This window comes from Telmatherina bonti (assembly GCF_933228915.1).
Source record: "Telmatherina bonti genome assembly, chromosome: 5".
NCBI lineage: Eukaryota > Metazoa > Chordata > Actinopteri > Atheriniformes > Telmatherinidae > Telmatherina > Telmatherina bonti.
Window position 1 is genome coordinate 25,595,729 of NC_136623.1, and position 13,844 is coordinate 25,609,572.

Below are 13,844 nucleotides of genomic sequence, written 5' to 3' on the forward strand. Positions count from 1 at the left end.
TGTGTCAGCAAAAAAGGAAACTTAAAAGAAAAAAAGTGAGCTCTATAAATCAATATTGGATTAATTGAATTGGAATCAATTCAAATAGATTCTCTAATCCAGCTCTAAGATGTAATCTCCAAACAAAAGAAGTCAAATTATTTCAGATACTCTCTGTTAAATACACATGATGTAACTTACAAAGTATATTTAGGCTCCCGTTTTATCAAACATTCAATCATACATCTTCAATGTGCTACACATCTTTGCTTATGAATCTTACTATCATATTCCTGACAGCATTTTTGTAAGTTGATAGCAGAATCTGGTGTATCTGACTGTGCTGAACAGCAGGACACCTGAAGATGTTGATCACTGCCTTTCTAGGGTAGCAAGCTGGCTGCTCAAAAAAAAAAAAAAAAAAAAAAAAAATCAGCATTAGGAAAACGTGTAGTTAAAAAAGAAAAAAAAAAACCAACTTGCAATTGTTTCTGTGAACAAGGATGTTTTAAGACTTCATTAGCAGCATTGTCAAAATATGTGAAACCGTGCCTATTATTAAAATCCATATTTATGTATAAAAACTTGGTTGAACTGAATTTAACGGAGCTGCATATGATGGCTAAAAAAAAAAAAAAAAATCATTATGGAGATTCTAAACGAATAGCTGTATCCTCCATGCTCATTACCCTCGCTGTAATAATCCTTTTGTCTTCAGATTCTGGCAGTAATGGTGTCTCTCATTAATTATTACTTTATATAAACTGACAAGTGCAATTTTCCCGCGCAGTAACTTCTTGCTGGCTTTCACCTCAGTGTTCTCCCAGATCATTTAGAGTACAGAGGATGTAAAAAAAAAAAAAAAAAAGAGGCTAAATCACTCATCTTTATTCCTGTATTCCTAGATTACTTACACAATGTATAATTTAAGATCCCAACACAGCCAAATGTGTTTGAATATATAACAGTAGGCTTAATATACCACAGTTAAAGCAGAGATCTTGGCTGCGCATTTTGTTTTCCTTTTTTGCTAATTACCAATGCTACACAGAGCCGTAACTAAAAGCTCTCACTTCCACTGATATTTGTATAGTTAAAGGCCTTTTGTTATTTCTTCATAAACACACATAAAACAGCAAATGTTTTCAACAACTAAAAGTTTTCTATGATAAAATTTTACTGACTACACAGAAAACGGTGTACCTGTTCTGTCTGGGTTAAACGCAGGTATGAAAATGGATAAATGACTTCCTAATACCATGAGTAATACCGTGAGGTCATTTGATGTGTCAATCTTAAGCTGCTGTTTTTTTTAGAGAAAGCAACACATTGTGTAAGAAAAAAGGTGCAGGCAAGGTAACCTGTAGTCTGCCCTGCTAATTTTCTCATCCAATGGTATTAGTCCGACTCTGGCTTCCTCCCACCATCCAAAGACATGCATGTTAAGGAGAATTTAGAGTAATCATTTAACCTAAGAATGATTGTGAGCGTGAATGTTTGTTTGTCCCTCTGTGGTTGTCCAGCAAACCTTTCCAAGGTGTACCCCATCTCTCGCCTGATGATTTCTGGGAAAGGCTCCAGCTTCCCCATGACCCTTGATTAGACTAAGAGCTTTGAAGAAGGAAGGAAGGAAGGAAGGAAGGAAGGAAGGAAGGAAGGAAGGAAGGAAGGATGGATGGATGGATGGATGGATGGATGGATGGATGGATGGATGGATGGATGGCAGTACTGCTGCTGGTAATGCTACTTCAATAAAAGCATGTACCTTTAAAAGGTCTTTTTAAACCTGACAGTATAGAAACCATACTTCATCCACTTGCAAATAAATCCTCAAATTTCAGCATGAAGAAATTTAGATATACAGATATTCTCCAAACAAGAGCTGCTAACAGGTCATGCAGCACAGAGCCTAAATATAAACACAACAAACCAGAGACACAACCATGGACGTGATTCAACAAACTTTAACTGATCACTTTACCTGCCATTCACAGCTTGTGCAACACATTATATGTGTTAAATGTGCAACAAACTTAATCAATCAAAGGCTCAAGACAAGAAAAATAGGAAAGTTAAGCCAAAAAAAAAAAATCTATGTACATCTCAAGAAACTGAGAAAACAGATTGTGTTTTTTACCTTTACTAAAGAAACAGCTTGAAAGCAGATGAAGTTGACTTACCAGGACTCTGTTCTCTGTCTTGTCACCTTTGATTTCCAGTTTGACTCTTTTTCTTAGTGACAACTTCACCTTCCTCCCCACGGCATCTCTCACACTCTCTACACAAAACAGAAGAAAAGGTAAAATGAGGAGGCAGTACAGGAAAATCTGTGTCCAAACATTGTTACTCCTAACAGAGAAGAGAAGAGAAGTCTCATCAAAATATATATATATTTGCTGCATCCAGCATAGATCAGTGAAATCTTGCTAGACGGGGTGATAATCCCCATTATTATAAAAAGTATTAGTTAGGGGAAAAAAAGATTTAATAAAAAAAAAGGCCTGGTCCAATTTAAATAGGAGATGTTAAAAATTATTTTGTCATTTGCCTTATTGGACATTTTTGCAGCATTTGCAGTGCAACTGCCATTAATGATTATGATAAAAAAAATAAATAAAAAAAATTAAAAAAAAAGACTGCAAATACTCATACAATGCACATTAAACAAGCATACTGACACTTTTGAGAAATTCTGTACTGAGTCACTTCCATCGAGGTAAAAATAATGAACACTTGAATCTCTAAAGGAAATATTAAGTTTATCTTCACATAAATTTAAACACACAGACACCAGCTGAGTCTGTGGTCCTCTGATTGATTGTTCACACCCAGGAGGAATGACAAAAACCAGAAAACTGGCTTAAAGAGCAAAACTGGGTCAGCCACCTCCTCATGCTGCTCATTCATCTCACAAACATACTCACCAGCTGACTCAAAATAGTCTGTAACTGGGCCTGATGCAGCCAAAAATTCTGAAAGAGTACTTCTGTGCTAGCTTGCACATATCCCCGTCTCACACCATCATCAGATCACAGCAAAGCTAATCATTAGATACCCTGCAAAATGGCTTTTGTGCCTGCTCTGAGCCTCCCAAAAAGGAATTCATTGTCAAAAAGGTTTCCTCCTGAAAAGCATTTGCACAACACACTGTCTTGAAATGCTTCTTGAAATTCTGTCCATTTTAACAATGCATTTTTGGTCCAACATTGAGGGAATGTTGGCTGCCATGTCTAATTTTCTCACTAATTTATTAAAACTGTGACAGAAGAGCCATTTTTATGAGCCAGCTGTCCTGTGTTTGTAGAAAACATGTAGGGCATGCGCGTGAGGTCACATAAGACTGAATGTCAGAGGGGACTCATGTAGAAGGTGGGGGACATGGGAGACCAATGACCTTGTTAAAGCCCAAACAAAAGTTTCACAGGCTCATTAACTCACTTCTCCAGTTATTAACACAGAGCCAACCCAAATAAAATGGATTTGTCACTGTTCAGGCAGAACAACACTGGAGTCTTCTTTGTGTTTTTTTTTCCTTCTGGGTTGACACGTGACACCACACACTTTTTAGAGTTGAAGCTTTGCCTGTCTCTGGAATTGTCATGGGTAGTAGGCTTCAACCATGTGCCTTGTCTACATAAAAAAAGAAACAATATATCTATCTTATACATAGATTTAACTAACAAAAACTTGCACAAAAATGTTTACATCTTGAAACACCTTGTTTTAAAACTCATCACAGAAATTGGGAGCTTGGAGCAAAAAATAAAAAAAAATCTTTGAGTAACATTATGCTGAAATTCCTCGTAAGCTCTGAATGCGAAGATGCCAAACAGCAGGCAGTGTCTGAGTGTTTCAGACAATGGTGGGCTATACTCCTTCAGAAAACACCTCATGACACAGGATCCTGACTTATTATTATTACATTCCACATGTTAAGCATGCGAACAAGAACAAGTTGGCAAGAAAACTGACAGGGAAAACAATGACAAGAGGCAAATATTAAGATATCAGATGTAAAGAATGACTCACTTTAGGTTAAAGAGGCAGTTAGAGTGTCAAGTCATTTAAAATCAGTTTCTGTGTCTGGAGGAAACGCTGCTCAAGCACACAGCATGTCCCATTTCAATCATAATACCATCACGTTTAGCATTTGCTTAAAATGATGACTAAGCTTTCCCCTGATGTTTATTTTCATAGTTAAAGCTGCTGTAATAAATACATACCTAAAACTGTAAGATTGTGACTGATTAACATATTTAAACTTCTTAACACCCACAAATCAGCAACATCTTCAGATAATGTTCACAACCACTGTGGTTATTCAAAGACTTACTGTACACTGAATGACTTAAATAATAAATAATCTTAATATCAAGAGGCTAAAATCATGAATCAAAAATTATCAGTGGGAAACACTCCTGTGCACATAAACTTAGGAGGCACCAGGCAACACCTACTGCTAAAGGTGCTGCACAATGTGTACTTTTGGTGAGCTGGGCAAAGATTAATAGATTCCTCTGTTTGAAAGGTTCAAATTCATCTCTGTAATGTCTTACGTAATCTTTGCTCAGCTCATGAAATAGCAGAGCTATAAGAACACAATCAACAAGTCAGATAAAAGCAGAAAATAACCCATACTGCCTACAAGCAGGTGGATGAAATACTCTGTAACATAATCAAGTGTTATCATGACCAAACAGCAATTTCCTTAAAACCCCATTAACATCCTGCACTGCTGATGCTTCACTACTAAGAAATCTTACAAAAGCATCTTGGATTGTAACCATTAAAAAACAAAAGGAACATCTTGGGCTTATCCAACGTTACATTGACAAACAAATAAAAAAAAAGTAAAACCTGAGTTAAAGCCAAACAGCCTCAGGGCTCCAAGCTTTGCTCACAATCAGTGCAAATAAGTCCAGAGAGACAGGACAGCACAGACAGTGAGTCAATGCAACTCAAACTCCTGGACAGATGAAAGAGTGGAAGAAGACTTTATGTGAAGAAAATAATCATCAGAGTTATGTACACAGGGCTGACAAGCTGACCACTCACATCTAAACTATGCAGTTTTCTTTTTCTTCCTAATATAGACTGTGTTCCACATTCCACCTACAGAGAAAGCACCTTGTGGCAGAGCTCACGTATGAAAAGCTTCAGTGCAGCAAAAGCACTTAAAAGTCTTAGCATTATAAACTGTACATATAATTAATGATTAATTTAAATTCATTTGGAAGCCCTTTATATACAACATGTGCGATAGCTATCGCGAGAAAAAGTGGTTAAATGAGATAAAGCCAGTGATTGTTCCAGCCGGGACACATGGCTGCGAATATGTGTATCTCTTACCCAGAAGCTCTTTAGGGACCTCTGACACTTCTTCGCTCATTTTGCAGACTGCAAGAACCAAAACAACGACACGAAAGCGGTCAACACCTCGAGCAGCCTGTAAATTGTGAGGAGAGAGGAAGAGCAGTGTCAGGTGGCGCCACCGCTGCCGCAGCCGGTGCGTTTGTCCCGGTTTACATGCTCCGCTCCTCCTCTCGCGGTGTCCGGACAATGTACCCGCTCCTTTCTGGGTGCATGTGCATCCCTTTCTCTGTTAAAATAGTGCCAGGTTCTATGGTCTAATGCAAAATTGAAGGGAATGGCAAAAAATAAACAGTTAAAGTCTCCTTAAAATCATGTTGAAAGCCAGCGGTCCGGTCAGATGAAAAGACCACCGCTCACGTACATCTCCTACGGTCGTGGCCCTCCCGTAAAGCTGTCGGTATTACAGTAACAGCCAATAGTAGGAAACGGAGCCCCTCCCCGCTCGGTGATGCCACAGCCAGGGAGCCGCTGCGATGCCGGGGCGCCGTGGCGTGGCAAGAGGGGGGCGGTGGTGATGGCAGTGACTGAAATTAGCGAGCGCGATTCACTATTGGATTCAGGAAAACAGTGACCTCTAGCGGTAAACTGCAGTCATCACACCCGCTGCATTGTATCTATACAACTTAAACACGAATAAAACCGAGTGCAAATCTGACAAGAACGCGTCTACTTGAGCGTAATTAAGCTAAACAAGGCACGGTAATTCCCTGGAGGAATATTACTGGAGTACTTTGAAGGATTATTTAAGGGGCTTAACGACCACAAGCTTAGGGGATCAAGAGGTCAGGGTGCCTTTGGACGCCTGACATTCTGTCAATTAAATAACTCAAACTACAAATCAAAACAAAAAACACTGCTCTCTTTGTGCTCTCAACAAAATTGAGTATCAGAGCATGGAGGGAAAAGCCGTTGTTTTACAAAAACAAAGTTTTCTGTAAGTATAATTGTTAAGAAGACAGGACTCTATTAGGACTATTTGTGGTTGCATTGTACCTTGGGTGCAGTTTTCAGACCGTCCACCAGAGGGCGCGGCCGCTTGTGAGCTAAAATGTTAAATAATAGTTTTTTATTATTTAGGTCCTAAGCTACGGGGATGGTGGCATGTTCTTTTGTGGGTTTTTATCTTAAGTGTGCGTCCATGAGACAGGTGGGTGTCTTACAGTGTGATATAAAAGGTTCTACATAAGTTTAATAGTGTTATGATTATGCTGTAAGCTTTATTTTTTCTTGATTATTCCTGTTAGCACCAAAGCTAATGTGTAAGCTAACCACGACTGTCCGGCAGACTTCGTACATATATTATTTGATCGTGTATACCTCTTCATATGGGTGGAATAGCCCACTATGTACATGGTGCCAGACATCAGGAATGTGCTCCATCTTATTTCTGAATTCTGAATAGACCCAGACAATTAGTGGTGATTACTTTGAGGCCTATCCAGTGCCTTTAAGCAGAGCATGGCTGCTGCTTCTTTATGTTGGAATTGACCTGCATTATTTCTGTTTATAATTTGGTTGTGATTTTATCATCTGTGAAGTTTGTATTACTAGTCTCATATCTTCTTTATTTTGTGTGTTACAGAACCACACACACACATACACACCCACACCTGCATGTACCATTTAGTATGTGAACCATGGCTGGGAATAAAAGAGCCTAAAGGATTCCCCTGGATTGTCTTGCATTTTAACCGATGCACACTCTGCGATCACAACAACACTGAACCAGATCAGCGTAGGAAAGTCCCCATTACAATAATGCTGCATGTACCTGTTAAGATGTTTACAGGTTTTTCCAAGCAGCTTTAAAGCTACAAAGAGGCTTTGCTGTTTTACCTCCTGTATGGAATTATGTTTAGTCTTTCTAATGCAAAACAGCAAGAATTATACTCATATGTGCTGTTTCTAACGGTTTTGCTTTTGTCTTTATTATTGTCCGCACTTAGTGACTCCTATCCAGCCTGTGCGTTTAGGTCCACCTGGAGGCCCTGCAGCTGTCAAGACCAGGCTCGGTTGGACACTTCAAGGACCGGTTGCCTCGTGCCATCTGAAAGGTCAGTCTCAGCAATGTCTCTTTCTGTCCACTGCCTCCCCTACTGCAGTATGGCAACTCGATGTTCTGCCGTACAGAAGTGAGAAGCTAATCACTCAGTCTTTAAGAGAGCGACAAGCTTTGGATCTACTGGAAGAGAAGACTACGCGAGTAAAGGTGGAGGGTGTTGACAGATATGCAACTCCTCTCCTGCGTGTCCACAATATGCCCACACTCTCTGTGCCACCATCAGTAGTTCTAAACAGCCTGCGAGGGACTGAGAAACGTCTCAGTCGTGACCCGGAGAAGGCCGCAGCATATCGGGCAGAGATTACGAAGCTGCTGTCAGCAGGTTACGCCAAAGAAGTAAGTGATGAGCAGGTGAGGTCCTCAAGTGAGTCATGGTTTATCCCTCACCACATGGTGACACACAATGATAAGAATCTTGTTGTGTTTAATTGCTCCTTCACTTACAAGGAACAGAACCTTAACGAGATGCTGTTGCCTGGTCCGAACCTGGGTGCCTCACTCCTTGGTGTCCTGGTACGCTTTAGAGAGCACTCTATCGCGGTCAGCAGTGACATCAAGGGGATGTTCCATCAGGTGAGACTGCTACCTGAAGACTGTCCACTGTTGCGCTTTCTCTGGCGTGACATGCAAAGAGGCGCTCATCCCAAAGTGTACGAATGGCAGGTACTCCCATTTGAGACCACATGTTCGCCATGTTGTGCAATCTATGCTCTCCAGAGACACATCCATGACCACAGTCAGCAGGGAGATGACCTGCGCAGTTCTATTGAGAAGCACTTTTACGTGGATAATTGGCTACAGAGCTTCTCGTCCAGGGATAAGGCCAAAGACGTCATGGACAAGCTGAACACTCTGTTAAAGGAGGGGGGATTTGAGCTTCGGCAGTGGGCCAGCAGTAAGCCGGGCCTCATCAGCCATCTCCCAAAGGAACTGAGATCAGAGAGCAGCGAACAGTGGCTGAATCACACAGAGATGAACCCCCAAGAGCCCGCTTTAGGTCTGCGCTGGCTGTGCCACTCTGACACACTTCATTACAAGTCCAAGCACCTTGAGAGTGGTCCACCAACAATGAGAAATATCTACAGAATATTGGCCAGTCAATACGATCCTTTAGGGTTCCTGATCCCATTCACCACAAGAGCAAAGGTTCTTGTTCAGCAACTGTGGAACAAGAAACGTGAGTGGGATGATCCTCTGCTCCCCAGCGAACTACTTACTGCCTGGAAGGCATGGGAATCTGAACTGCCAGAGATGGGAAACATCAGTCTTCACCGTTGCTACGTCAGTCCAGTGCTAGACAGACCTGAATGCAGCAGAGAGTTGCACATCTTCTGTGATGCATCTCAACAGGCGTATGGCAGTGTTGCATACCTACGCACAGAAGATACGGATGGGCATGTAGAAGTTGCATTCTTGACAGCACGCTCCAGGGTGGCTCCCAAACGTCAACTCTCGATGCCACGTCTTGAGTTATGTGCCGACCTCACAGGAGCACAGTTGGCCAGCCTACTTGTCAGAGAACTGACCCTACCGTTGTCAAGGGTTGTGATGTGGACAGATTCCACAACTGTCCTCACTTGGATCAAGTCTGATTCATGTCACTTTAAGGTATTTGTGGGCACGCGGATTGCAGAAATCCAGGAGCTAACAGACATCCAGGCCTGGAGGTATGTGATGTCAGCAGATAACCCTGCAGATGACCTCACAAGAGGTAAACGGCTACAAGAGCTCACAAACCATTCTCGCTGGGCAGGTGGACCTCCGTTCCTGTTACTTCCCCTGCAGCAATGGCCCAAGTATCCACCTCCTCCATGTGATGACTTTATGGATGAGCAGCGAAAACCCGTAACATGTCTGGCTACATCCGTGAGCATGGACCCAGTGCCAGATGTAGGGCAGTTTGACACTTTCCACGACCTTGTAAAGGATGTTGCTACACGTCTTCATGGGGCGGCCAGCTCCTCGGAAGAAAGCCCCACTGCAGATGACTTCAAGGAAGCTGAGCTTTGCGTCCTGAGATCCGCTCAAAGAGACAGTTTTCCAGATGAAGTTCAGTGTCTTTCAGCTGGGAAACCAATACACACCTCGAGTCGCCTTTACACACTCTCTCCTGAACTTGATCAATCCCTACAGCTCATTAGAGTTGGTGGGAGACTCAGACGCTGTCATGGACTGGAAACTGATATCAAACATCCAATTGTGTTGGAGCCCAAGCATCCAGTAACCAGATTAATCATCAGGCAAACGGACAATGAGCTGAAGCATCCAGGTTCTGAAAGACTGTTTGCAGAGCTTAGAAGGCGATTTTGGATTTTAAGGGGTCGTGAAGCTGTAAGATGTGAGCAGCGGTCCTGTCCAGAATGCCAAAGATGGAGAGCCCAACCAGTCAATCCAAAGATGTCTGACCTCCCCATGTCCCGCCTCCGGCTACAACAGCCAGTCTTCTTTTCTGCGGGCATGGACTGTTTCGGACCCATGCAGGTCAGAATAGGCCGCCGTCACGAGAAGCGGTGGGGCCTGCTCTTTAAGTGTTTAACAACTAGAGCAGTCCATATTGAAGTGTTATCCAGCATCAGCACCGACTCCTTTCTGATGGCATTGAGAAGGTTTATCTCTCGACGTGGGAAACCCGCTGAGATACTGTGCGACCAGGGCACTAATTTCCGAGGTGGAGATCGCGAACTACGGGAAGCCTTCAATGCCCTGCATCCATCTCTACAAACCCGACTAGCAGAGTACCAGCTGAAGTTCTGCTTCAATCCTCCCAGTGCTCCTCACTTCGGTGGGTCCTGGGAGCGGGAGATTAGATCGATTAAAGCTGCTTTAACATCAACACTGGGTTGTCAGGTTGTAACAGCTGAAGTCCTTCAGACAGTGTTGGTGGAGATTGAAGGCATCCTCAACTCAAAGCCTTTAGGGTATGTCTCATCAGACCTGGCTGATCCTGACCCCGTCACCCCAAACCTATTACTCATGGGGCGGCTGGATCCCTCGCTTCCCCAGGTGGCATATCATGATTCTGAGCTGATTGGACGCCGGCATTGGAGGACGTGTCAAGTGCTGAGTGACCGCTTCTGGACACAGTTTTTGCGCCACTACTTGCCAACGCTGCAGACCAGGTCTAAGTGGCAAAGGGACACATCTCCAATTCAGGTGGGTACTGTCGTTATGATAGTAGACCCACAACTCCCAAGAGCCTCCTGGCCTGTTGGAGAAGTCAGTAAAGTCTTTCCAGGAACTGATGGCTTGATCCGCTCAGCTTGCATCAAGTTGAAGGACCGCACCTATGTACGTCCTGTGAGCCGTCTCATCCGACTCCCTGCAGTCCCAGAACAAGATGGACAATGAATACTACCTTCAAACTTGCTGAAGCAAGTTTGGGGGCGGCTGTGTTAAGAAGACAGGACTCTATTAGGACTATTTGTGGTTGCATTGTACCTTGGGTGCAGTTTTCAGACCATCCACCAGAGGGCGCGGCCGCTTGTGAGCTAAAATGTTAAATAATAGTTTTTTATTATTTAGGTCCTAAGCTACGGGGATGGTGGCATGTTCTTTTGTGGGTTTTTATCTTAAGTGTGCGTCCATGAGACAGGTGGGTGTCTTACAGTGTGATATAAAAGGTTCTACATAAGTTTAATAGTGTTATGATTATGCTGTAAGCTTTATTTTTTCTTGATTATTCCTGTTAGCACCAAAGCTAATGTGTAAGCTAACCACGACTGTCCGGCAGACTTCGTACATATATTATTTGATCGTGTATACCTCTTCATATGGGTGGAATAGCCCACTATGTACATGGTGCCAGACATCAGGAATGTGCTCCATCTTATTTCTGAATTCTGAATAGACCCAGACAATTAGTGGTGATTACTTTGAGGCCTATCCAGTGCCTTTAAGCAGAGCATGGCTGCTGCTTCTTTATGTTGGAATTGACCTGCATTATTTCTGTTTATAATTTGGTTGTGATTTTATCATCTGTGAAGTTTGTATTACTAGTCTCATATCTTCTTTATTTTGTGTGTTACAGAACCACACACACACATACACACCCACACCTGCATGTACCATTTAGTATGTGAACCATGGCTGGGAATAAAAGAGCCTAAAGGATTCCCCTGGATTGTCTTGCATTTTAACCGATGCACACTCTGCGATCACAACAACACTGAACCAGATCAGCGTAGGAAAGTCCCCATTACAATAATGCTGCATGTACCTGTTAAGATGTTTACAGGTTTTTCCAAGCAGCTTTAAAGCTACAAAGAGGCTTTGCTGTTTTACCTCCTGTATGGAATTATGTTTAGTCTTTCTAATGCAAAACAGCAAGAATTATACTCATATGTGCTGTTTCTAACGGTTTTGCTTTTGTCTTTATTATTGAGAGTATTTAAGCCACTAAGTTCACCACACAGTTGAATAAAAATATAATAAGGACATCAGAAAGTAAATTAATATATATTTCTTTACACTACCCCCCCCCCCCCCCCCCCCCTCTGTTTTTTAAATGGATAAAAGATTAAATCAACTATAACCACAAATGACAAGAAGGGCCTTTTTCATAAACAACAACAAAAATTAATCTCACCACACACTTATTCCACTGTTGCATGGAAGTTAATAATGTTGCCTTTGGAGTATAGTTTGAGAACTTTCCCGTTTGTTGTCAAACTTTTCCTTAAGTGTTATGATTACATATTTTTCCCACATATATGAGAGCAGCAACTTTTGACTCCTTGGATGTTGATAAAGATATATAAATACTAAAATATTCACATGCTGCTTCAAGTTTTCAACAATAAAACTTTGTGACTAACTCACTGGGATGACTCACTTGCATTAATTATGCACATTTACACTTGGAAAGGTGCATACTTTACACTTTACTACTTTGCTCAAGTGCAGGACATCATGTACTTTAGCAGCAACCCAGTAACTGGACCAACCACACTGAGTTTTAGCTGCGCATCATGGTTGATGAAACAAAAAAATGAAGTGGACTTTATCAAAGATGTGGATTATCAAAAAAAAAAAAAACACTGGGGGATGTTATCAAGGCAGGGAGGAAAAGAAAAAAGTGACAGAATAAGAGCTAAGATAATCAAAATCAAATCAAAATTTTATATATATATATATATATATATATATATATAAAACCACATAAATCTGCCAAAGTTTGAGTTATGCTTAACGTAAAATGTCAAGGCCTGACATACTTTTATTTTTGTTGGAGTAAACAGTAACTGACGTCTCTGCTTTAACTCAGGTGTGTCCAAAGTCGGTCTCACTATTAATTCTTCACACTATGAAGGGGCTACACCAATACTTTTAGCCACTGGAATGTTATGATCCAGAAGAGTTGGTGACGCACCTTTACCTAGTGTAGATGGTGTTAATAAAATGTCCGGTTGCTGTCAATTGCAGTTAAAAGCCAATTTATCTCTCATTTGTGTATTTTTCAATATGTCCACAAACAAACGGCATTCTGTGTGTTAACAGCGTGTGACAGGCAAAAGCGGTCAAAACTGTATTTCCTTTACGGCCTAACACACACCCTACACACACAATTTTACTGTCTTATATAGACTTTCACCTATGGCCCTTACACACTATTAACTTTGTGTCTTGCATTTTGTCTTGTTCTAATTGTGGGTTTTTTTTCTATTTTCTTTTTTAAATTTTCTATAGAGTACTTTTCTCCTTTTTAATGTTTTTTTCTGCACCCTGTTTTAATTATTTTTATATCAGGCACTGAGAATATTTTACAAAAAATAAGCTTTACAAATAAACCTACATTGCCTTGCATTTTCATTGTAAACTCTCCACACTGTTACAGCTCTGTAGTGATTCAAAGTTGGTGAGTCCTTACGATCCCCTTCTGGTCCAGTAAACCAAGCATTTTCCTCATGGTCATACAACTGTGTTTTCACCTTCCCTTTAAAGGAAAAACTCAAGGAAAGGTCCACAATTAAAAACAAAATGACAGCTCTCCCCTAAAAGGTCTGTCTCGAAAAGTAACGACAATGCACATCAACCCTAACAAACAGACAACCAAAGGAAAACCTAAGCTTAAACACAAAAACCATAGTATACTATAACCATAGTATATAGTAGACAAGTGGCAAAAACGCCCAGAGATGAAGATCCTCAGGCACTTTATAGGTCACACCCAGGTACCGATTGGGTGAAAGAGGCCACCACATATCAGGACGACGGGGAACACCTGAAGGAAGTACAATTCACTTTTAAGTGACAACAACAAACAATTACGTTCCTCTAACATATGTATATCGACATATACATACACGTGTGTGTGTATATATACATATATATATATATATATATATATATATATACATATATATATATATATATATATATATATACACACACACACATATATACATATTTCTGCTTGGCTCACACTTCGTGG

The 13,844-nt window shown here is 41.3% G+C and overlaps 2 protein-coding genes across 2 annotated transcripts in view; both read right to left on the reverse strand.

The window, feature by feature from the left end:
- Positions 1 to 5,459, reverse strand: part of LOC306755737 (F-actin-uncapping protein LRRC16A-like) — a 66,171-nt gene extending 60,712 nt beyond the window's left edge. The window contains exons 1-2 of the mRNA XM_079240241.1: positions 5,329 to 5,459; positions 2,160 to 2,257 (exon numbers count right to left, since the gene is read on the reverse strand). Of these exons, the coding sequence (XP_079096367.1) occupies positions 2,160 to 2,257; positions 5,329 to 5,368 (138 nt within the window). The 5' untranslated portion in view covers positions 5,369 to 5,459. The remainder of the gene's footprint in view (positions 1 to 2,159; positions 2,258 to 5,328) is intronic.
- Positions 5,460 to 13,574: 8,115 nt separating this feature from the next.
- Positions 13,575 to 13,844, reverse strand: part of LOC306756412 (uncharacterized protein) — a gene marked incomplete at both ends in the record, with an annotated part of 7,444 nt that continues 7,174 nt past the window's right edge. Inside the window, 2 exons of the mRNA XM_079241140.1 lie at positions 13,575 to 13,634; positions 13,836 to 13,844. The exon at positions 13,836 to 13,844 is cut by the window's right edge and continues 159 nt beyond it. Coding sequence (XP_079097266.1) covers positions 13,575 to 13,634; positions 13,836 to 13,844 — 69 coding nt within the window. The remainder of the gene's footprint in view (positions 13,635 to 13,835) is intronic.